The sequence below is a fragment of the Theropithecus gelada genome, chromosome 14 (genome assembly GCF_003255815.1).
Source record: "Theropithecus gelada isolate Dixy chromosome 14, Tgel_1.0, whole genome shotgun sequence".
Lineage (NCBI taxonomy): Eukaryota > Metazoa > Chordata > Mammalia > Primates > Cercopithecidae > Theropithecus > Theropithecus gelada.
In genome coordinates this window covers 105,326,539-105,351,048 of record NC_037682.1, presented here as the reverse complement: position 1 = coordinate 105,351,048, position 24,510 = coordinate 105,326,539, and the positions used below count along the sequence as shown (strand labels likewise).

Genomic DNA, 24,510 nt, shown 5'->3' with positions numbered 1-24,510 from the left:
TTATAGTTATTCCAGCTCTCTTTTGGTTTCTGTGTACATGGAACCTCTTTTTCCACCCTTTACCTTCAACATATTTTGTCTTTAAAACTAAAATGTGTCTCTTATATATAGCATCTAGCTTGATCATGGCTTTAGAAATTCATTCTGCCAATTTCTACCTTTTAATTGAAGAGTTTCATCCATTTACATTTAGTAAAACTACTGATAAGGTAGGATTTATGTCTATTATTTTGCTATTTGTTTTTTATATGTCTTACATGTTTTTGTTTCATTTCTGCTTTGTGTTAAACAGTTATTTTCTAGTGTTCCATTTTAACTCCTTTGTCATTTCTTTTACTATATAAATTTTAAAAGTTATTTTCTTAGTATCCTGATAATTTCAATTAACATTTTAAATTATAACAGTCTATTCAGATTAATACCAATTTAATTTCAATAGTATAAAAATCTTCGCTCTTATTACTTCCATTCTCTTCTTTCTTTGTGCTGTATTGTCATACAAATTGTATATTTTTGCACTGAATGCCCATCAATACAGATTTATAATTATGGCTTTATGCAATTGTCTTTAAAGTTAGATGGGAGAACAAAAAGAATTACAAACAAAAAAATACATTTATACTGTCTTTTATGTTTACCTATATACTTTCCTTTACTAGCATTTTTTATTTCTTAATATGGATTTAAGTTACTGTCTTATATCTTTTTATTTCAGCCTAAAGGACTCCCTTTAGTATAGTTATGCATCACTTAATGTTGGAGATACATTCTGAGAACTGTGTTGTTATGCGATTTTTCATTGTGTGAAATAGAGTGTACTTACAGAAACCTAGATGGTATAGCCTACTACACGCCTAGGCTGTGTGGTATAGCCTATTGCTCTGAGGCTACAAACCTGGATAGCATATTACCATCCTGAATACTGAAGGCAATTGTAACACAATACTAAGTATTTATGTATCTAAACATAGAAAAGATACATTAAAAATACAGTATAAAAACTTCATTATAATCTTGTGGGATCACTGTTGAATATATGGTACATTGTTGACTGTCATGTGGCACATGACTGTATTTCTTATAGGACAGGTTCACTAGCAATGAATTCTCTCAGTTTTTGTCTACCTGAGATTATCTTAATTACTTTTTCACTTTTGAAGGATAGTTTTGCTAGATACAGAATTTTGGTTGACAATCTTTTTCTTTAAGGAATTTGAATGTGCCATTCTAGTTTCCATGGTTTCTGATGAGAAGCCAACTCTTAACTGTTAAACTGTTGATTGAGGATCCCTTTGTATGTGATAAGTTGCTTTCCTCATGCTGCTTCCAAGAATCTTTCTTGTCTTTGGCCTTAAACAATTTGATTATGATGTGTTTATGTGTGGATCTCTTTGATATATCCTACTTGGAGTTTATTGAGTTTTTTTCCATGTGCAGATTGATATTTTTCATCAAATTTGGAAAGTTTTTGGTCATTATTTTTTCAAATATTATGTCTGCTTCTCTCTTTCTTGCATGCTTATTACACACACACACACACACACACACACACACACACACAGAGACAGCGTACATATTTTTGATGTTATCTCAAATGTCTCTGAACCTTTGTTCATTTTTCTCCATTCTTTTTTCCTTTCTATCCCTTAGAGTGTATAATATGAATTTACTTATCTTTAATTCACAGATTCTGTCTTCTGCCTGCTCAGATCTGCTTTTGAGCCCCTCTAGTAAATTTTTCATTTCAGTTATCATACTACTCAACTCCAGAATTTATATTTGGTTCTTTAAAAAATACATAATTTCGATCTCCTTATTGATATTCGTTACCTGGTAAGATTATTCTCATACCTTTTTCTAGTTCTTTGGATATGGTTTTCTTTAGTTCTTTGAATGTATATAGAATAAATGATTTAAAGTTTCCATCTTATAAGTTCAATATATGGGCTTCCTCAGGGACAGTTTTTATCAATTATTTTTTTCCCCCTGTGTATGTGCCTTACTTTCTTGTTTCTTTGTGTGCCTCATAATTTCTTACTGAAAACTGCATTTTAAATAACGTAATATAATACAGCAACTTTGGAAATAAGATTCTCGCCCTTCTTCAGAGTTTGTTGTTGTTGGTGTTGCTTCTTTGTGTGCTTAGCGACTTTTCTGAGCTAATCCTGCAAAGTCTGTATTTTTTGTCATGTGTGGTCACTGAAATTTCTGCTTAGTGTTCAGCTAATAATTAGACGGAGGGTGCCTTGATGCTTGGAACCAATAAGTCACCTTGTTTTTGCAGAGCGGCTCTATGTGTATGTTGGGACATGCCTTCAACACTCAGACAGGACATTTGACAACTCCACCTTAGCCTTCCTGCTTGGGCAGAGCCTTAAGCTTAGCCCAGGTTGAGAGCTCAGGACCTTCCTTAGTTTTTTCCTGCAAATGTGCACAGCCCTAGGCATGTGTACCCTCCTGTGTGTACATATGGCTTTCTATATTCCTAGGAATATTTCAGAGCCTTTCAAGGCCCTTTATAGATATTTTATTCCCCCAGATTTTCTTTTTAAGGTTTTTGGTTAGCCTGTTTTTTTTTTTTTTTTTTTTGCCTCAACTGTTATCCATTGTTTTAGGGAGCCACAAAGTCCAACAATTGTCTCCAGTTGTTTTCAACAAATACCCTTGAAGAAAAAGCTGTTCACTCCAGGCAAGTTTTGAGACAGGTGAAATAAAGACAGTCTTGCAAATGGTATCTTCCAGGGAACCACTAGACAGGTCAAATAATTACAACTCTCTGGGAATGAGGATTTGAAGGAACTCCAAGGCTGTTCTACCCCTTCTTGTAGCTGCCAGGCTGCTGGTTTCCATGGTGATTGTTGTTTGTTGGTTTTCAAGGCTACTGCAGAGTTGGGGTGAGGGGGCTGGAATTGTAGCAAGTTAAAATGCCACAAGGCTCACTCTTCTTACTAAAATTATGTCATTTTTTTTTTTTCTTGAACAAAGACTTCCCAGATTGCTATAAACTTTTGATTAATTTCCAGAGTTCTGAAAAATTTGATTCTCACCATTTTTGCCATTTTTCTCATTGGTTTTAGGGAGGAGGGAATTTTCAGAGGATTTGACTCCTACCATTTTCATTGACATTACCTGCAATATATTTTAAATATCCTTCTCTGTGATTGCTTTGTCGCTTCTCAAAACTCAGTTCAAATGTCTCCTCCATTGCGAAGCCCTCTTCTTTGTATCCTCAGGGCAGCTATTCCTCTATTCTCTTATACCTCTTGGTTTATGCCTTTGTTATTTCACTTTTCATAATAACAATTAGTTATATCTGTTTCTATCCCTTTTTTCAGTCTGTAAGCATCCAGTCTTTGACTTGTTCATCCCCCATGCCCAGGCTAATTTCTGACACACAGTAGATACTCAGGTTTGTAGTCTGAAGAATATTGTCCTAGGATACCTCAGAGCCTAGCCAAGGGCTTCTGAATTCCAGCCACCATTTCTCTCTTTCTGCTTCTATAATTCACAGCTGACCTCTGTCTCTTAATTGTCTTATGTGTGCCCTGGTGTGATGACCATAAGTTCAGAGTTGACACACTGAGTGCATGATGTAGTTTGGATCTGTGTCCCAACCCAAATCTCATGTCAAATTATAATCCTCAATGTTAAAAGTGGCCCCTGATGGGAGGTGATTTGATCATGGGGGTGGATCCTTCATGATCAATAAACCTTCATGATTCATCATCCACTTGGTACTATTCTCGTGACAGAGTTCTCATGGGATCTGGTTGTTTAAAAGTGTGTGGCACCTCCCCCGTCTCTCTCATGCTGTTGCTCCTGCCATGTTAGAGGCCTTGCTCCCCCTTTGTCTTTCACCATGATTGGAAGCTTCCTGAGGCCTCCCCAGAAGCAGAAGTCACTGCTTCCTGTACAGCCTGTGGAACCATAAGTCAATTAAACTTCTTTTCCCTAGAAATTATCCAGTCTCAGGTATTTATTTACAACAGTGCAAGAATTGACTAATACAGTGTATGAGGAAAATAGGGAACAAAAAGTTAAATCCTGTGTGAGTGATATTCAGCAACAACAACAATAACAACAACAACAATAACAATAGCAGCTACTGTTTGCTGAATACAGTCTGTGCTAGACACCAGGCTATGGGCTTTATAGGCAATATCTCAATGAATTCTAACATCAACCTATGAGGTAAATACTATTATCCTGATTTTATAGATGAGGCTGAGTAAGGGAAGTGGGAGAATTGAGGTTGGATGAAAGCCTGACTCTAAAGCCTATATTCTTAACTTTCCTATCTGAGGGGTTTTTGAGCAGCCAGTTGGAGGAAAGAAAGCCCCACCTGTGTTTACCTTCCCTAGGACCTATTCTGCCTCCTTGTCTAAAGAGATGTGCCTGCTCCCAGGTGTGTTTAGCCCCGTGTGGGCTCAGCTGGGTCACCTTGTGCTTTGAAACAAGATAGCACTGAGGGGCTCCTGCAGCAACTGGCTCCCAGGGCAGACAGGGGCAGAGGCCCTACTTCCCTGGCATTGGGGTGACAGATGTGGCCCTGGGGCAAGAGATGACAAAGATCTTCCATCATCACCCCAACAATTCCAACATAGTGACAGCCCCAGACTGCTAGAAAAGCCAACCCACATGGAGGCGAGATAAAATCCAGAGGGCTCAGAAACGTTTCAACAAATGCTAGTATCAGTCTCCCCAGTATAGCTCTGTCAGCAGGAAGGGAGAATTCTGCCAGCATGCATGGGGCACACTTTTTGGCACAAGGGACCTTGTTGCTAAGCAGCAGTAGTTGGCCTCCCCTCCTCCCCATAACCTTTTCCTCTGTTTCTGTGTTTCCAGTTAGCAGATGGGAGGGGCTGGGGTTGCCTAGCCCAGCCCAGCCCTTGTGCTCCTTTCCTGCAACAAGGGGCCTATTCATGGGTCCTGAGCAGGGTTCATTGTCTCTGTGGCGCGTGTCTGTGTGAGTGTTGGAGTAGGGATACAGGGAGGGGCCATGTGTGAACCAGGGAGACCTCATCTTCCAACCAAGCTTGCTGGGCTAGCTTTAATCAATGCTGGCCTGAGAACAGGAGCAGAACGCTGCCTAGTAGACCCTGAGGCTTTACAACAGTGTCACTGACCCTTATGGTAAGGCTATGCCTCTGTGCCACCCCTGCTGTGACCTCTCTCCCTTTCTTTCTCCCTCCTCTGCCCTTGGGATTCTAGGCTGGTGGAAAGAGCCTCCTGAGGCAGCTCTGGTACAGGGGCTGGATCCTAGCAGGGGCCCTGTTCGGCCAATTTCCTGTTTCCTCCCCAGGGACTGCCTTTTATTCTCCTCTTTTGTCCCTCTTAGACCTATCAAGTGCTTTGCACATACGTGGTGCTCAACAAATCATTATTATGTTGAACTTCCACTCAAAAAGAGGAACAAGGAGTCCTATAATTTTAAAGGCCTTTTTTTTTTTTAGGCTAGCACATGAGCTTGGGCAGTTGAATTTTGAGGTGGAGCAGTACATGAGGTGAGGCCAGTTTGTTCAAAGGCTGGGTTTAAAGCCAAGCTTCCTTGGTACTGAGGCAGGAGAAAAGACTGGCCATGCCCTAGAATTCTCTAGATCAGGCCTGCCTCTCCACTCAGAGGGACATCAGCTCAAGAGCAATCACACAACCCCAGAGAAGAAATCCAAACCTCATCCTCTGTTGCTGCTTCTCTACTCTCTTATGGGTGCTTGATTGGCTCTCCCAAGCCTGCTGTCCTCCAGCTTCGCTGCCTGTGTCCTGTGAGTCTCATCTCTAGGCACAAGAAAGAATGTGTGTGGTATGCAAACCATGACCTCTGTTTCTCCTGGAAAAGCAAGGCCTGCAGCTCTTGGGAGGTCCAGTCCTATAGGTTCTGGGCTGTGGTTGGTGTGGGGAATAGGGAGGTGGGGCTGGTAGCTCATTCTATAGGCAAGGTGTTGGGGCTGCTGCCCTGGCTGTGAGCTGAACTGGCATGGGTGCTTTGGGTCCAGTGGAATGATTTTCGGGACAATTTGGAGGTGACTGACCTAGGTGAGTCTGACAAAGGCTTTCCTTCCTCCTGCCGGAGGGTTAGGAAGACTAGATCAGTGGAGTAGGAAGGCATGACTGGGGAGGTTTTGGTGTGAAAAGAACATTTCATGCGACACATGAAAATCACATTTAAGCCAATGCTGTCTTGGAGTCAGGCTTTTATTCTCATTGGGTACAACCCTATGTGTTGACAGGGAAAGATGCAGGGGAGACGGGAGTCTGCAGGGAAACAGGAGTTGCTTCAGTTTTGAGAGATTTTATCTACCCTACTGGATTATAAATTTTGGGGGGAAGGATCCACAACTTATGTGTAGTTCTTATTAATATTATTATACTTAACATTTGTATTGGGCTTTACAATTTATAAAGCCATGTTAATTCACGTTTTGTTATTTGTACCTCCCTCTCTCCCTCCCTCCCTGTTTCCCGTCTTTCCTTCCCTCCTTTAATGTGCTTTAACTGAATTCCCACTTTGTGCCAGGCTCTGTGCTTAGCCCTGGGATGCAAAAACCAGTGAGGAAGGAGAGAGAAGGAAGTAAATGAGCACAATATAGGGCCCAACAGGTGCTGTATGCATTGAAGGAAGCTTCCTGGAGAAGTGACGTCTATGCTGAGTCTTGAAGGGTCAGTAGGAGTCAGTTACATGGGGAAGGGGAGAGCAGGTGCAAAGTTTCTCTGTTGTGAGAGTGACTGAAGGTACTGAGGTATGGCATGTATGTCAGTGTGACCCCAAATTTTGCTGTGGAGGGAGCAAGTGCTGGCAGTGAGGATGGAGAGGTGAGGCAGGGCGAGATCATGGAGGACCTTGTGAGCCATGCCATGGAGATCTGGTTTGATCCTGAAGGCTACAAAGACTCATAGGGTAGAGATGGGGCTCACATACTCATATTTGCATTTTAGAAAGATTACTCTGACTTTATGGCATGGAGAATAACTGAGGGAGACAAGATACTCGAGGAAGGAGATTATTCCTTGGAAAGTAGGAGTTATTACTCTTATTTTACAAATGAGACAATTGACATTTGAAGAGATGGCCTGAGTTGTCCACGTTCACATAGTAGGTTGTAGACCTAGCTTTGAACTGTCTGGTGTTTTTTTTTTTAAGATCTTATTTTCATTACTCCTCTTCATGGCTCATGAGCTTTAGGCACACATATGACTTACTCTGCTCTATGCTTTCTTATCCCCATGCCTTTGCTAATCCAATCCTCTTTGTCTGGGCTACCCAATGCCCATGTATATATATAAGCTCAAACCCTCTTCATCCCTGTGGGCCTCAGAGGCTGCTTTTTCTAGGAAGCCTTCTGTGATCACCTCAATGAGAAGTAAGCTCTTATTCTTTTGGATGATGATGGTAGTGTATTAGTCTGTTCTCACACTGCTATGAAGAACTGTCTGAGACTGGGTAATTTATAAAGAAAAGAGGTTTAATTGACTCATAGTTCTGCATGGCTGGGGAAGCCTCAGGAAACTTACAATCATGGTGGAAGGCGAAGCAAACACACTCTTCTTCACATGGTGGCAGGAGAAAGAAGGGCAGAGTAAAGGGGCAAAGCCCCTTATAAAACCATCAGATCTTGTGAGAACTCACTCACTATCATGAGAACAGCATAGGGGAACTGTCCCATGATCCAATCACCTACTATGAGGTCCCTCCCCCAGTGCATGGTAATTACAATTCAAAATTACAATTCAAAATGAGATTTTGGGTGAAGGGAGAGCCAAATCATATCATTCTATCCTGGCCCTTCCCAAATCTCATGTCCTCATTTCAAACACAATCATGCCTTTCCAACAGTCCCCCAAAGTCTTAACTCATTCCAGCATTAACCCAAAAGTCCAAGTCCAAAGTCTCATCTGAGACAAGGCAAGTCTCTTCTGCCTATGAACCTGTAAAATCAAAAGCAAGTTAGTTACTTCCTAGAAACAATGGGATGCAGGCATTGGGTAAATACACCTATTCCAAATGGGAGAAATTGGCCAAAACAAAGGGGTTACAGTCCCCATGTAAGTCTGAAATCCAATAGGGCAATCATTAAACCTTAAAGTTCCAAAATTATCTCCTTTGACTACATGTCATACATCCAGGTGACACTGAAGTAAGAGGTGGGCTTCCATGACCTTGGGCAGCTCTGTCTTTGTGGCTTCGCAGGGCACAGCCCCACTCCTGGCTGCTTTCATGGGCTGGTGTTGAGTGCCTGCAGCTTTTCCAGGCTCACAGTGCAAGCAGTTGGTGGATCTACCATTCTGGGGTCTGGAGGACGATGGCCTTCTTTTCACAGCTCCACTAGGCAGTGCCGCAGTGGGGACTCTGTGTGGGAGCTCCAACCCTGCATTTCCCTTACATACTGCCCTAGCAGATGATCTCCATGAGGGCTCCACCCCTGCAGCAAACTTCTGCATGGGCATCCAGGTGTTTCCATACATCCTCTGAAATCTAGGTGGAGGTTTTCAAACCTCAGTTCTTAACTTCTGTGCACCCACAGGTTCAACACCACGTGGAAGCTGCCAAGGCTTGGGCTTGCACCCTCTGAAGCAATGACCTGAGCTGTACCTAGGCCCCTTTTAGCCACAGCTGGAGCTGATGCATCTGGGACACAGGGTACCATGTCCCAGGCTGCACAGAACAGGGGGGTCCTGGCCTGGGCCACAAAACCATTTTTTCTCTCCTGGGCCTCTGGGCCTGTGATGGAAAGGACTGCTGTGCAGTCTCTGACATGCCCTAGAGAGATTTTTCTCATTGTCTTGGTGATTAACATTTAGCTCCTCATTACTTATGCAAATTTCTGAAGCAGGCTTGAATTTCTTCCAGAAAATGGGTTTTCCTTTTCTATCACATCATCAAGCTACACATTTTCCAAACTTTTATGCTCTGTTTCCTCTTGAACACTTTGCTGCTTAGAAATTTCTTCTGCCAGATATCCTAAATCATCTCCCTCAAGTCCAAAGATCCACAGATCTCAAGACAATGTGGTGATTCCTCAAGGATCTAGAACCAGAAATACCATTTGATCCAGCAGTCCCATTACTGGGTGTATACTGAAAGGATTATGAATCATCCTACTATAAAGACACGTGCACACGTATGTTTACTGCAGCACTATTTACAATAGCAAAAACTTGGAACCAACTCAAATGCCCATCAATGATAGACTGGATAAAGAAAATGTGACACATATATACCATGGAATACTATGCAGTCATAAAAAAAGAATGAGATCATGTCCCTTGCAGAGATATGGATGAAGCTAGAAGCCATCATTCTCAGCAAACTAACACAGAAACAGAAAACCAAACACCACATGTTCTCACGCATAAGTGGGAGTTGAAGAATGAGAACACATGGACATGGGGAGGGGAACAACACACCCCGGTGCCTGTCTGGGAGTAGGGGACAAGGGGAGGGAGAGCATTAGGACAAATACCTAATGCATGTGGGGCTTAAAACCTGGATGACAGGTTGAAAGGTACAGCAAACCACCATGGCACATGTATACCTATGTAACAAACCTGTACGTTCTGCACATGTATCCTGGAAGTTAAAGTAAAATAAGAGTAGACTAGATGTCACATGGTTTCATTTATATGAAACTATAAAAAAGAACTCTAATATACAGTGAGAGAAACAGATCAGTGATTTTCCAGGGCTGTGGGTTGGGGAGGAGTTAACTGCAAAAAGGCAGAAGGAAAATTTCTGGGGTGACCTTAATGTCCTATATTTTGACTGTGTTGGTCATGTGGGTTATATCTTTGTCAAAGTTATTTATCTGAGAACTTAAAATGTATGCAATATTTTGAATGTGCATTATGCCTCAATAAAGTTGAACAAAACACCCCCTGCTCCCCACCCCCCAAAAGAGAAAAACAAACAAAAAACCACCATAGTTCCACAGATCTCTAGGGCAGGGGCAAAATGCCTCCAGTTTTTTGCTAAAGCATAGCAAGAGTCACCTTTCCTCTAGTTTCCAAGAAGTTCCTCATCTCCATCTGAGACCACCTCATTGTCCACCAGACAATGAAGACCACCAGACTTCATTGTCCACATCACTATCAGTGTTTTAGTCAAAACCATTTAACAAGTCTCTAGGAAGTTCTAAACTTTTCCACATCTTCCTGTCTTCTTCTGAGCCCTCCAAACTATTCCAACCTCTACCTGTTACCCAGTTCCAAAGTTACTTCCACATATTTAGGTATCTTTACAGCAGCACCAATTTACTGTATTAGTTTGTTCTCACACTGCTATAAAGGACTACTAGAGACTGAGTAATTTATAAAGCAAGAGGTTTAATTGACTCACAGTTCCTCATGGCTGGGAGGCCTCAGGAAACTTACAATCCTGGCAGAAGGGGAAGCAAACATGTCCTTCTTCACATGGTTACAGGAGAGAGAAGTGCAGAGTGGAGAGGGGAAAAGCCCCATGTAAAACCATCAGATCTCGTGAGAACTCACTCACTATCATGAGAACAACATTTGGGAACTGCCCCCGTGATTTAACCACCGCCCATGAGATCCCTACCCCAACACATGGGGATTCCAATTTGGATTGCAATTCAAGATGAGATTTTGGGTGGGGACACAGCTAAACCGTATCAGGTAGTTTAGCTGAACTTTTCTTCTGGCATTTAACATATTGTGCTTTACATGACTTATCCTCAGGACCAGACTACAGGTTCTTTGATGCAGTCAGAGTTGGGAGTGGTCTGCGCTGGTTTATTCTGAACTCCCGATAGTGTCCCTTATAGTGACCTGTGCGCTTGGACCAAATATCTATGGAATGAATGAATGGGTGGGTGGGTGATTTGTGGAGGGGCACTTCTTCTTCCGAGATAGGAGGGAATGAAGAAGGGTGGGATCTTGAAGCTGAAGGAGGGTGTTGAGGGACTTTAGCAGATGCCTTCAATGTTTATGGAAGATGAAGGAGTGGCTAAGAGTGTGGGCTTTGGAGTGGGACAAATCTGCATTCAAGTGTTTGCTACTGGCCATGTGAGAGTAAGGACAGTGGGGTTAGGGGCCCCAGGAGGGCACGGGGGGCCTGGCAAGGTATTTGTGGGAATATACAGGGAGTCCCCAAGATGAATAGAGGTTTACAAGTGGCAATGGAAGCACGACTGGGGTTAAAGAATGGGGAATTGGACTTGGCTGTGACTTCTCTCAGCAATCCTTGATGTGGGAATCCTGGGTGTCTGACACTTACTTCCCCAGAGCCTGATGCTGGATGACCAAGCCCCTGCGGAGGCCCAGTATGCAGAGGAGGGCCCAGGATCTGGGATCTTCAGAGCAGAGCCTGGAGACCAGCAGCATCCCAGTAGGCCAGACTGGGTCATAAGGGAATGACAGGGTGGGGACAGTGGAGGGCAATCATCCTACATTTCCTGGATCCTCCTTGGGGTCAGCCCCACATGATTGATGGTGAGAGGCTGTCTCACTCTTTATCCCCAGACCTGCTTTTGCTTCCCATTTCCCACTTTAGGGATTGAGTGGGATTTGTGGGCTTCAGTGATCAGGCCCTCTCCATCCTCCCTGCCCCCACCCCCTCCCTAATCTGGGCTGATGGGACAGGAGGAGGTGTCCTGTTGGAGTTCTGTGGGTACCTAGCCCCATGGTGGTGACTTAGGGTGAAGTAAGGCTGGCTGGCAGGAGCAGAGGACCCAGATACCCCTCTGTCCTTTCCCACAGTTTCTCAGGTGGTGTGCTGGCGCTCCATGCAACGAGGCTGTGCAGTGCTGGGAGCCCTGGGGCTGCTGGCCGGTGTGGGTGTCGGCTCCTGGCTCCTAGGTCAGTGCTGGGGTCCCTTCTCTGGTGTGGGGGAGGTTGGAAGGGAGAAGCAGGTGCTGAGCAGGCATTAAAGGTAAATAGGACAAGTGTCTTCCTCATCTACTCTGCGCAGACAAGGGGAGAAAGGGTGAAATCGCAGCAGGAGGGATCTAGGCGCTACATAAAGAAGAACAAAGTGTATGATCCAAGGAGGCCTTAGTCAGACTTTTTCTGGAAATCTTTCCCAGTGAGAGAGATACAGAGAGAACACACACAGAGAAAGACAGAGACATACTGAGAGACAGAGAGAATGAGAGAGAGAGAGAGATAGAGAGAGAGAGAGAGAGAGAGAGAAGGGAGAGTCAAAGAGACAGAGATAGAGGCTGAGGCCAAGAGAGATGGAGCGCTGTGCCCCTCCTCAGTGGGTTGGTTGGGGACCTGCCTGAGAGCAAGGTGGCTGATGAGGAGGTCAGCACCTTGACCCCCTCCTTTGGAAATCAGACCCTTTCTCTTTTTTCTTCTCTGAAGTGCTGTACCTGTGTCCTGCGGCCTCTCAGCCCATTTCTGGAACCTTGCAGGATGAGGAGATAACTTTGAGCTGCTCCGAGGATGGTGGTGAGGAAGCTCTGCTCCCTGCACTTCCCAAAACAGGTGGGCTGCACCCCTGAGGCTACGGGCCTCCCTCCCCAGCAGGGACAGCTGGGGGCAAGAGAACCGACTCTGAAGGGCCATCTGTTCACTGCCAACCATATGTATTTCCCTCCTCTAGTGTGAGGGCGGTGACAAGGTGTCACCTTGCAGAGGTGATCTCTGATTTGGGGCTTTCAGCGCTCTCTGAGGACTGTCCTGATCTCTAGCTGGGGCAAGGTCCAGAGACCAGGCTGGCAGGAGGGATAGAAACTTGCCATTTGGGGCAGAGTGAGTCAGGGATGTGGGGGAGGAGGGGTCAGGTGTGTGTGGGAGCCAGTGTGTGACCAGCAGGTCCACCTATGGGTCTGGGAACATTAGCCCACCTTGTCCCCTGTCTCCCTCTCCTGATTGTCCCCTCTCCTCCACGTAAGAGTTGGGGATCAGAAGGTACAATGCTACCCAGAGGCTACGGGTTAGAATAACCTCATTAGAATAAGGCTGGAGTCTTTGACTGTGTGGCTTTGGGCACATTACTTCTTGTAGCTTCTGCTTCCTTCTCCATAAAATGGAAATACAAATATTTACTGCATAAATTTTTTAAGGACAAAATAAACTAATCTAGGAAAAGATATTAGCACAGAACTTGTGTAGTAGTCTGTTTGGTTTGCCATGAGTAAGTACCACAGACTGGGTGGCTTAAACCACATTTATTTTCTCACAGTTCTGGAGGCTAGAAGTCCAAAATCAAGGTGCTATGAAATTCAGTGTCAGGAGAGAGCTCTTTTCCTGGATTGTAGATCACCGTCTTCTGCCTGTGTCCTCCCCAGGCCTTTCCTCTGCTCTTGAGGAGAGAGGGAGCTCTCTGGTGTCTCTTCCTCCTATAAGAACATTGACTCTATTGGATCAGGGCCTCACCCTCGTGACCTCATTTAACCTTAATCACCTTCTTAAAGGCCCTGTCTCCAAATCCAGTCACATTGGGGGTTGGGGCTTTGTGTGTGTGTGTGAGGGGTGGGGTGGGGACACAAGTCAGTCCATAAGAGCCTGGAAAAAGCATACACTCAACAACTGGTAACTATTATTATCACAAGATTTGATATCAGAAGACCTGGACTTAAGTCCTGGATCCATCACTTCCTGACCCTGTGATCTTGGGGAAAGTGCTCAAGCTCCAAGCCTTAGTTCTCCTTCTGCAGAATGGAGAGGATGGCAGTACTCATTGCACAGGGCTGCTGTGACAGTGAGTGGCAGAGCACGCTTAAAAGCACTTGGTTAAAATAGAAAACAGAAATGCTCTACCAGTAGGGGTGAGATTGCTCTTGGGACTGGTCTCACTCCCCGGGCAGCAGGGAACTTGGCACTGGGTGACCCAGATACTGTCATTAAAGTCTCTTCAAGTACTACAGAGTCCTAGGTCCAGCTCTTCCTGTCCCACCCTACCACCATCCTTCCCCATGTGGTTTTCATGCTGTGATTTCAGTATCTTTCAGAATAAACAGCGAAGACTTCTTGCTGGAAGTGCAAGTGAGGGATCGGCCACGCTGGCTCCTGGTCTGCCATGAGGGCTGGAGCCCCGCCCTGGGGCTACAGGTCTGCTGGAGCCTTGGGTATCTCAGGTAACAGGAGTCAGATGTGGGTCCTGTGAAGGGGGAGGCCTGGCTGGCTGGCGAAGGATGGGAGTTGGAGACCTCTATCTGCCCATCACTGGTCAATGTGCTCAGGAAATGTCAAGAGGTCTTTTTGGCCATCTTTTGGCCTCTGGGCACAATGGTACCCCAGCCCATTTCTCTGTTTGGAGTATTACTGCTTTTTAACAAGCATAAATCCCAGCAGTGGTCATTATCACAGTCTTGTGGTTACTATACTAGTATTATATCTTGTACACATTCCAGTTATGATTTCCTCCTGTTCTATTCCCCTCCTCTGCCAAGACTCACTCACCACAAGGGAGTAAACCTCACTGACATCAAACTCAACAGCTCCCAGGAGTTTGCTCAGCTCTCTCCTAGACTGGAAGGCTTCCTGGAGGAGGTGTGGCAGCCCAGGTAGGACTACTGAGGCGGTTAGGTGAGTGGGTTCCCTTACTTCCTGGTGGTCAGTCCAGCAAAAATCTCCTTTCTTGGGATCCTGGTGGTGAGGACACTGGTGGCCTAAGATAGGAGGACAAAGAGAAACATTTCCTAATCAGAAATTAACAAACTCAGTTCACATGAGCCCTGTCTGTCACCACTTCACATCTGCTATTTGCCCTTCACAGGAAATGTAGGGTTGGTTATCACTGTCACAAGATTTGAAATGGTACTCGTCACCATTTTACAGGTTAGGACACTGAGGCTTAATAAGGTTAAAGGGTCTTGTCCAAGGTCACATAAGTAAGCAGCAGCCAAGTCAAGCCTTGAAACCAGGCTCCTGTCTCCAAGCTCAGTGCTCTCTGAATCCTGTCACACATTATTTGGATAATTTGGATATTTCAGGAGAGAGATGGTTGAGTTGCTCTGGCTAAGAGTTGCTTGTAGTCTGGACAGTCTCCCAGAGAAGAGGGCTGTGGAATGGAGCAGCCCCTGCCCCAGATCCTGGGGATGGTCTGGTGTGACTGGGGCACAAGCAGAGAGGGTCTTTGCACCTTCCTAGGCTTTCTCAAGCTGCCTATCAGCCTCCTGGGATAGATGGGTGGGCACCCGCATTACCACGTTTCCAATTTGAACTGTTCCTTCAGGCCCCTCCTGTCCAGCTCCTATGCTCAGGAATGTGGCTGGAGATGGGAAGGTTCTGACTGGGTTCTTGTCTTGGATACCTGAATGGGAAAATGGAAGTAGGGGTGGGGCTGACTCCTCCAGGAGAGCCAGGAGGGCTGTGTATTTGGGAAACTAGGAGACACTAAGAGGGTCTAGACATTGGGCTGCTAGGGGCAAGAGGTGAATAAATAAAGAGAAGAGAGTTTGGGTCAAAAAAGCAACTAAGAGCTAAGAGAGAAAAGGGGAAAGAGGAGAGCAAGAATATGAATATACAAGGCCCAGGCAGAGGGACCAGGGTGGAGAATACAGCACACCTAGGAAGGAGCATGGGGTGAAGAACCCTGGTCACGCACGCACTCACCTATCCGTTCATTCATTCATTGAGTGTGTCTTTATTCAGGACACTTAGTGGTAACAGTTGATCTATGTCCCAGTTGATCTGCAAGGACCATGAAGTCCTTCTATTGCCCTCTGGGAGATTAGGCAGGAGCTGTGCTGCTGTCCTGGGGACCAGTGATGAGGAGGGGTCTGAGTGTTTGGGTGGGGGCAGGAAGGAAATGGTGATATTCTTCAGGCTGTGGCTACATGACAGCCTTAAGAACTGTCCACCACCTCCACCAACCTCCCCCATTCTTCACATCCTTGGATGTGTGTGGCCACAGGGTGGGCCCTGCCCAGCTTCTTGCTGGCACCTCTTTTTGCAGGAACAACTGCACTTCTGGTCGAGTTGTTTCCCTCAGATGCTCTGGTGAGTCATGTCTTGGTCCCGGGGAGGTGGCAGTGGGAGGAAAGGGTGCTCCCCCTCCTTCAAGTGTGGAAGAGCCCTATGGTGAGGTTCTGCTGGGTCTGGGGTGGGGTCCTTGCCCACCTGCCTGCCAGGCCCCTTGTTGCAGTTGCTGTTCTGCCCCAGCAGAGCCCTTTCTAAGCCTCCATCATGTCCCTCACCAGCCACAGATCTGGGCTGATGATCTCCTTCCTTCACTACCTGCCACTCTCTTCCTTGACCTCTGACACCCACTCCGCCTTTTTTCTGGAGAGCCCCAGAGGTGAAATTATTATTGGCTATTGAGTGACTCGTTAGCACCTTCAGGAAACTAAGGGCAGGTGGTGAATTAGGTACCAAACGGGAAGCAATCTGTGGAGTTCCTTTCATTGGTCTTCCCGTTCATCTATCCGTCTCTTCATCTGTCCATTCAGACATCCTTCCACACACCAACACTTCGACCTCTGCTACAGGACGGGCATTCTGTTAGGCACTGGGGCTTCATACCTAACATAGGGCTCCATGCAGACACAGTTTCTGCTCTCAGCAGGCCCACAGCTGGATGGGGCAGGCAGGGGTGAAATCAACACTTCTACCTTCCCATCCCCCACACTTAGGACCAGGAATAAGAAAGGAGAGCTGTCCACACTGGCTGTCTGGGGCTTGGCACTGGGTCACGTTCCCTGAGAGTTAGGACCATACTGACACTCACCTCTCTCTCTCTCTCTGTCTCACTCATCTCTGTTGGCAGAGTGTGGAGCGAGGCCCCTGGCTTCCCGGATAGTCGGCGGGCAGGCTGTGGCTCCTGGGCGGTGGCCGTGGCAGGCCAGTGTGGCCCTGGGCTTCCGGCACACATGTGGGGGCTCTGTGCTGGCGCCACACTGGGTGGTGACTGCTGCACACTGTATGCACAGGCAAGTCTCCGTGGCTGCTGAGGACAGAGCGCCTCGGTTGCCCTTTCTGTTCGGCTGTTGGTGTGTCCTGTATCAAATGTTCATGTCCAACTGCCTCCAGCTTTTTACTCCAAGAGGGTAAGGTGTTTGTGAAGTTCTCCCCATTCAGTATCAAGAACAGATCTGCACAAATAACAGTAAGGATATGAAGATTTGTTCTGTATATTCATCAGCTTTTTTTTTTTTTTTTTGAGAGAGAGTCTCACTTTGTTGCCGAGGCTGTAGTGTAGTGGCACAATCTTGGCTCACTGCAACCTTCGCCTCCTGGGTTCAGGCAATTCTTGTTGCCTCAGCCAGGAGCCACCATGCTCAGCTAATTTTTTTGTATTTTTAGTAGAGATGGGGTTTTGCCATGTTGGACAGGCAGGTCTTGAACTCCTGACCTCAGGTGATCTGCCTGCCTCGGCCTCCCAAAGTGCTGGGATAACAGGCGTGAGCCCCCGCGCCTGGCCTCATCAGCTTTTAAGTGTTAAAAATACTTTCACATTCACAGCACCCTGTGTTTCTTCAGATTTATCTTTGGTTCAATCATTTTCCATGTAATCATTTGGTTAATATCTTTCTTCCGCTTTAGACTGGAAGCTCTGCAGGAGCAGGGACTCTCGGTCTTATTTACCACTAAATCTCTTTGTAGATTTATCCACTGCTGTGTCCCCAGGGTCTAGAACAGTCCCTGGAATATAGTAGGTGCTTAATAAATGTGACTTGGAGGAATGAATGAATGATGAGTGAATAGCTCTTTGATCTTCTCCTGGTGCCGAACAGGGCAGAGAGTGTAATCCCCATTTTACCAAGGCTGGGAGGGAGAAGTGCCTCTCTCATGATCACACATAGTAAGTCGAGAGACAGGACCAGCGGAAGCTTTTCCGACACAAGGCCCTCTATGCGTTTGCTATAAAACTTGGAGGGAAGTTATGCAGGAAAAAGGGAGTGATGGTTGCAGATGACCCATAGTCTTCTCCATCCATCAGTCCTGGAGCATTTATTAAGCACCTACTGCATGCCCAGTGTCTTGCCAGCTGCTGGGGTGATACTAAGAGGCATGGTCCATGGGGCTTGCGAGCTCAACACCCGCTAATGGCCCCCCCACCAATGGCCGCTCTGGCCAGCTTCTTCCACCTGCTACTTCACTTAGGTACACCTCTTCTGCTCCTTCCTTCCCCGCTCAGCGTGGCCCCTGTGTGCAGTTTCAGGCTGTCCCGCCTGTCCAGCTGGCGGGTGCATGCGGGGCTGGTCAGCCACAGTGCCGTCAGGCCCCACCAGGGGGCTGTGGTGGAGAGGATTATCCCACACCCCCTCTACAGCGCCCAGAATCATGACTACGACGTCGCCCTCCTGCGGCTTCGGACCCCTCTCAACTTCTCAGGTGCGGCGCTGGCTTGAGGGTGGGCAGGCTGGAGACTATGTCAAGAGAGGGCGGGGCTGGGCGGGAGAGTGGTGAGCTGATTTCTGAAGTTTCCTCTAAACACCGTAAACCTTATATTTATTTGGGGACTGTAGTGAATTTTGGCATCACCTGGATGTGAAACTGTTATCAACTCTTGCACAGGCTTTTTTGGGAAAAAAGGTTCAGGCCCTTTTCATGGCTGGGCTGTAGGTGGGCTTTGCCTTGAGGTCCCAAGCAGCTGCTCTGTTCACCAATAGGCTGCTCCGCTCCTGTCCCCAGGCCAGTCTTGGGTCCTAGCCATTTAGTGCCATGTTACAGTTTATGAGATTTTTTTTTTCAAATATCTTCTCTTTCAGTCCTCGTAACGACCCTGATAGGTAGATGAAACAGGTAGATACAGACAAGGGCACTGCGGTGTAGGGAGGGAAGCGACTCTCTTCAAGGTCATGTGGCAAACAGTTCCTAAGCCTGATGCCAGGGCTACTCCTGCTGTTGCACCTGCCCTAGAAGGTGAGCCCAGGCTGCAGCCATACCAGCAACCAGTTTCCCCCAACACACACATACACGTGGACATTCACCTACAAACACACACACACACGCACTCACACAGTCACGTGCACATAGACTCACACGCATTCACACATGCTCACACATATGTGCTCACATGAACACACCTGCACCCACACACCACACACACTCACAAACATGCACACTGTGCACACACATATACATTCACATATACTCAACACTCCTTCCTGTCATCACCTGTAGCCTTAAGTTTCCCAAATAACAGTCATTGCCATACACATTTCACAAATTTTATCACATATGTGAACTATCATTCAACAGGTAATATTTCTAAGGCTGGGTGTGGTGGCTCATGCGTGTAATCCCAGTACTTTGGGAGGCCAAGGTGGGCAGATCATTTGAGGTCAGGAGTTCAAGGCCAGCCTGGCCAACACAGTGAAACCCCATCTCTACTGAAAATACAAAAATGAGCTGGGCATGGTGGTGCACGCCTGTAGTCCCAGCTACTCGGGAGGCTGAGGGAGGAGGATCACTTGAACCTGGGAGGCAGAGGTTGCAGTGAGCTGAGATCGTGCCACTGCACTCCAGCCTGGGTGACAAAGCAAGACTCTGTCTCAAAAAAAAAAAAATTCTTAGTATATTTAAAAGAGAAATACTACTATTTTAGTATCTAAGTAGTAGATACTACATAGATATCTAATGTAGTAGTATATTAGTATCTACTATATTAGTATATATTAGTACTATATTAGTATCTAAGTAGTAGATACTACATAGATATCTAATGTAGTATTTCTCTTTTAAATATACTTATTTTGTTATAGAAAATAGTACATTTACTATATAGTCTAGTAAGTAAATAGCATATTTATTATTTAAATATACAAAATTGATATAGTAAATAGATAATAATTAGTATCTCTAGTTAGAAGACCTATATTACTTACCTAACTAGAGAACCTGTGTTACTTACAGTAAATAGATACTAACTACAAAAATATGTAGCATGAAAAGAAATCAGTGTGGAAGTTCTAGGGAGCCGAGTCTGCTGCAGAAGTTGCTGCACCCGGGTGTGCTATCTCCTGTTTGGATGGGAGGTCGGCAGGCTGTAAGAAAGGCACAGACCAGCCCCAAATGAAGTCTTTCTCTGTGATGCAGTTAGAGTGACTGAAAGAGAATTGAAGGACATGGCATGCTCCCCAAGCAGATGTTTACTCAATGGCATGCCTATGTACTACCTAAAATCATGTATGGCTGCACCCATCGGATATGTCACACGTTTTTGGAAACACTGTCCTCATTAGAAGTTGGGTACCCATGGCCTGAAAGAATTTTCACCCCCACTCCATCCCCAGGTGTGGGGAGGGGGCAGCATGGGCCCTGTCCACCCATAGAGGATGCCATGCACACTACAGTTTGCATGCTGTCCTCTGTGACAGGGGACCCCTAAGATGGGACAATACACCACTTGCATAGCCATCTAGGAGGCCTGGCTGGTGGAACCCAGGAACCAGGACTGTTTCAGAATGGAGGTGAGGTGGACTTGCCAGTCCTGGGTCCTTCGCCCAGGCTCCGCAAGCGGGGAAGCCGAGCCTGACTGGGGACCAGGATCACGTGCCTCTTTGCAGACACCGTGGGTGCTGTGTGCCTGCCGGCCAAGGAGCAGCATTTTCCGAAGGGCTCGCAGTGCTGGGTGTCTGGCTGGGGCCACACCGACTCCAGCCATAGTGAGTCAGCTCCCTGGGCCCTCGGTGCAGGAGCGGGTGTGGGAGGCATTCTTCCCCAGGGTGAGGCATGGCCACATCCCTTGGCCACATGACAGTGCCAGCCCTGTTTTTCCCTGCATCACCCTTGGCCATGACTGGGGGCTCCAGTCTCCCCTGCCTGGGCCTTTCTGGGGAGAACATCTACTGAAAGTTTTCCCCAAACTCAGACCCTTTTACGCCACCTCCCCTTGTCCCAGGAGCGCCATGGTCTCACATTTGGTGTATATGTGAGTCCTCCTCCTCTTCCCACTCCCAGCCCCCAAGTCTGATAGCCTCCTGCTTCCTTGCTCAGGGTCCACAGCTCCCACCCTGGGCTCGCCTCTGTGGGTCTCCATGTCTCTGGGACTTCTAATTACCTCCCCTCTTGCTGTTCTGCCTGCCTGGGTCTTGCTTTATGCCCGGCAGTTTTTCTCGGTGTCTCTCATAGCTTACAGCTCGGACATGCTCCAGGACACGGTGGTGCCCCTGCTCAGCACTCAGCTCTGCAACAGCTCCTGCGTGTACAGCGGAGCCCTCACCCCCCGCATGCTTTGTGCTGGCTACCTGGACGGAAGAGCTGATGCATGCCAGGTGTGGCCTGTGGTCGCTGGGGTGAGGGTGGGGGTGGAGGTGGGGGTGGGAGGACAGGGGGCCTGCTGTGACTTGGACCCCTGCCCTGGTCTGAGCTTGTCGGTGGTGTGAGACCGCCTCTCTAGAAGGAGGGGCATCTAGGCAAGTCTGGAGCTCATGCTAAGGGTTTAAGGAGGGGTGAGGCCAGTAGGTGTCTGAGCTAGAAGCAGGAGGGGCCCAGTAAGGAGATTCCACTTGCCATAGTGGTCTGGTGCTCTCCAGCAGGAAGAACTAACTGGTTGTTTCTCTGTGTCTCCATGCCTGGATCCCATAGGGAGATAGCGGGGGCCCCCTGGTGTGCCCAGATGGGGACACTTGGCGCCTGGTGGGGGTGGTCAGCTGGGGGCTTGGCTGCGCAGAGCCCAGTCACCCAGGTGTCTACGCCAAGGTAGCTGAGTTTCTGGACTGGATCCATGACACTGTTCAGGTGAGTGTGGGGGCAGGAGTAGGACAGGGAGGTTTCTAAAGGACCTGCCCCTCCAATGCAAGGAACCTTACCCCTTAGGCCCAGGTCCTGCTGGGGGCTGGGGAGGGGACTAGGACATGTTCTCCAGAGTGGGTGGAGGAAGAAGTGAAGCTTAAACATTGAATCCACTGGATTTCTATCAATTTAAGGATAAACTGGGTAAGAGTAGCCCTAAGTTTGTATCCTAGATCTACCTTTTCCTGTGTCGACCTTTGGCAAGTTTCGAACTTTGGTAAACCTTAGTTTCCTGATGATAACCATCATGGCCGCTTATATGCTATTGTTATATGCTATTAAAGAAGACCTGTACAATGCCTAGCACAGTGCTAGGCTTAGAGTGAGTGATCTGTAGTACTTTTTGTTTTTTTGAGATGGAGTTTTGCTCTTGCTGCCCAGGCAGAAGTACAATGGCACAGTCTCAGCTCACTGTAACCTCCACCTCCTGGATTCAAGTGATTCTCCTGCCTCAGCCTCCCAAGTAGTTGGGATTACAGGCATTCACCACCACGCCAGGCTAATTTTTTGTGTTTACTAGAGACAAAGTTTCATCATATTGGTCGGGCTGGTCGTGAACTCCTGAGCTCAGGTGATCCACCTGCCTTGGCCTCCCAAAGTGCTGGGATTATAGGTGTGCACCACCATGCCAGGCCTGTCGTGTCATTTATGTGTATATCTGTTACTGTCACTCATCCCTGGTCTCTAAGGCAGTTACTAGTGGCCACATTCCCTGCACTGTGGAGAGAGCTCAGCATTTAGCAGTTTGGGTTCTGCATCGACGTAAATTGTGTGACTCTGGGCAAGCCACTCTCCTTCATCTGTTCAATGGGAAGGCCAAGTGAGACAATGGGTATAAAAACACATTAGTGGCTGGGCAGGGTGGCTCATGCCTGTAATCCTAGCACTTTGGGCGGCTGAGGTGGGTGGATCATGAGGTCAGGAGTTCGAGATCGGCCTGGACAACATGGTGAAACCCCGTCTCTACTGAAAATACAAAAATTAGCTGGACATGGTGGCATGCACCCAACTACTCGGAAGGTTGAGGCAGAAGAATCACTTGAACCTGGGAGGCGGAGGTTGCAGTGAGCTGAGATCTTGCCACTGCACTCCAGCCTGGGTGATAGAGCAAGACTCTGTCTCAAAAACAAAACAAAACAAAATATTATTTACATAAAGTATTTTACAAATTTAGGGCATGATCATGAAAAGCATCTTCCTCTAAGGTTGGGCAGGGGTAGGGGTTGGTAGATAATACAGGGAATGTATATATCGATCTTCTCATAGAAATCTTACAAAAAATCTCGAGCAGCAGATAATTTTAGCCCCATTTGATAGAAGTGAAAATCAAGGCCCTGCATGGTTAAGTGATTTACTAAAATAAACATTGCTTGGCTAGTGTAGAGCCATGCTGTGAATCCAGTTCCTTTCCCTTTTGGTCTAGGACTCCCTCCTCTGAGGACTCAGGAAACCTCTGAGGAGCTGTTTCCTCCAGTCTCACTGCGCACCGCTGCCTTATGCTTCCTGGGGCCTCTAGCAGCTCCACTAACAGAGGAGAGGCAGCAGCCTCCGATGCCGAACGCATGGACCTCCTACTACTGTGCGTGAAGAACAGTCACCACCCACCGGCCAGCCACCCAGCCGCCAGGTCTCTCCTCCTGGGCCCTGATTTCAGAGTCCTCTTTCTCACTAGAGACTCAATGACAGCAGAGAGGCTGGGGCTGGGTTGGGAGTACTGTGGTTGCTGAGGGATGAGGGGGAGGAGGAGAGAGGTAGGAGCTGGAGATGAAGAGGCTGCTGGAAGCAGCAGGAAGCCTACCCTTTTTCTGCCCTCTGCCCTCCCTGCCCTTGTGTGAGTCTTTTGGGAGGGTGCTGGGAGGTGCCCCCAGTCCTGCCTTTTCCCTGTGCTCTCAGGTGGGCTAAGTGCCTCCCTAGAGGACTCCATGGCTGAGAGGCTCCTGGGCAGATGGGGTCAAGGCTGGGCCAGCCCAGATGAAGCCTACAGGAGTCAGGACCCTCTCCACTCTCCCTCTCCACTCCCCTTCCTGTTCTCACCTGGCTCTGGCTGGCCCTGTATGGGGTGGGTGCATTGGAAAACAAGAAGGTTGGAGTTGGTCTAGGACATTGGTTTTAAATGACAGTTCTGTGAACTGGTCCAAGGAGTTCTGTTATTAAAGTGATATATGGTCTTGGTCCAGTTTTCTCTGTCTGCCTCTCTCTCACTTGCACAAAGACAGACAGACAGACAGACAGACACAAACACACACCCGCCCACCCACACAAGCACATATTGCAGGGTAGAATTACAATTTTCCTGCTATCTTCTATACATGTTAAAGCTTTGGTGCTGACTCCTGCTCATCTACTCTAGAATTTTGGTTTGTGCTTGTTTTGCCCAGGCTGGAGTGCGGTGGCACCATCTCAGCTCACTGCAGCCTTGATGCTGTGGGCTCAGTGGATCCTCCCACCTCAACCTCCCTGGTAGCTGGGACTACAGGTGCACGCCACCACACACGGCTAATTCTTCTTTTGTATTTTTTATAGAAATGGGGTTGGCCAATTGCGGCGGCTCATGCCTGTAATCCCAGCACTTTGGGAGGCTGAGGCGGGTGGATCACGAGATCAGGAGATCGAGACCATCCTGGCTAACATGGTGAAACCCTGTCTCTACTAAAAATACAAAAAAATTAGCCGGGTGTGGTGGCAGGTGCCTGTAGTCCCAGCTACTTGAGAGGCTGAGGCAGGAGAATGGCGTGAACCCGGGAGGCAGAGCTGGCAGTGAGCCGAGATCACGCCACTGCGCTCCAGCCTGGGTGACAGAGTAAGACTCCATCTCAAAAAAAAAAAAAGAAAAAAAAAAATCTACATGTCATGATCTGCAATGAAAAGCCT

The 24,510-nt window shown here is 47.2% G+C and overlaps 1 protein-coding gene across 6 annotated transcripts; it reads left to right on the top strand.

Annotated features, from left to right (window-relative positions):
- Positions 1-4,981: 4,981 nt before the first annotated feature.
- Positions 4,982-23,815, top strand: TMPRSS5 (transmembrane serine protease 5). 6 transcript variants are annotated; one of them, XM_025356791.1, is made up of 13 exons: positions 4,982-5,133; positions 11,236-11,338; positions 11,710-11,808; positions 12,316-12,438; positions 13,898-14,033; positions 14,349-14,462; positions 15,857-15,900; positions 16,667-16,829; positions 18,056-18,234; positions 20,412-20,510; positions 20,977-21,119; positions 21,433-21,585; positions 23,063-23,815. In XM_025356791.1, the coding sequence occupies exons 1-13, from the start codon at positions 5,131-5,133 to the stop codon at positions 23,075-23,077; spliced, it is 1,374 nt and encodes a 457-aa protein (XP_025212576.1). In that variant the 5' UTR covers positions 4,982-5,130; the 3' UTR covers positions 23,078-23,815. The 6 variants fall into 6 exon arrangements, with proteins under 6 accessions (XP_025212576.1, XP_025212579.1, XP_025212580.1 ...); XM_025356794.1 differs by having other exon boundaries at positions 11,236-11,442; XM_025356795.1 differs by lacking the exon at positions 11,236-11,338.
- The last annotated feature ends 695 nt before the right edge of the window (positions 23,816-24,510 follow it).

What these genes read in the sequence shown, in the direction of transcription:
- TMPRSS5 (XM_025356791.1), top strand. An exon ending in GAGGAGGTGTGGCAGCCCAG is followed by an intron (nt 14,463 to 15,856) that starts GTAGGACTACTG and finishes CTCTTTTTGCAG; the next exon opens with GAACAACTGCACTTCTGGTC. An exon ending in GACCCCTCTCAACTTCTCAG is followed by an intron (nt 18,235 to 20,411) that starts GTGCGGCGCTGG and finishes GCCTCTTTGCAG; the next exon opens with ACACCGTGGGTGCTGTGTGC.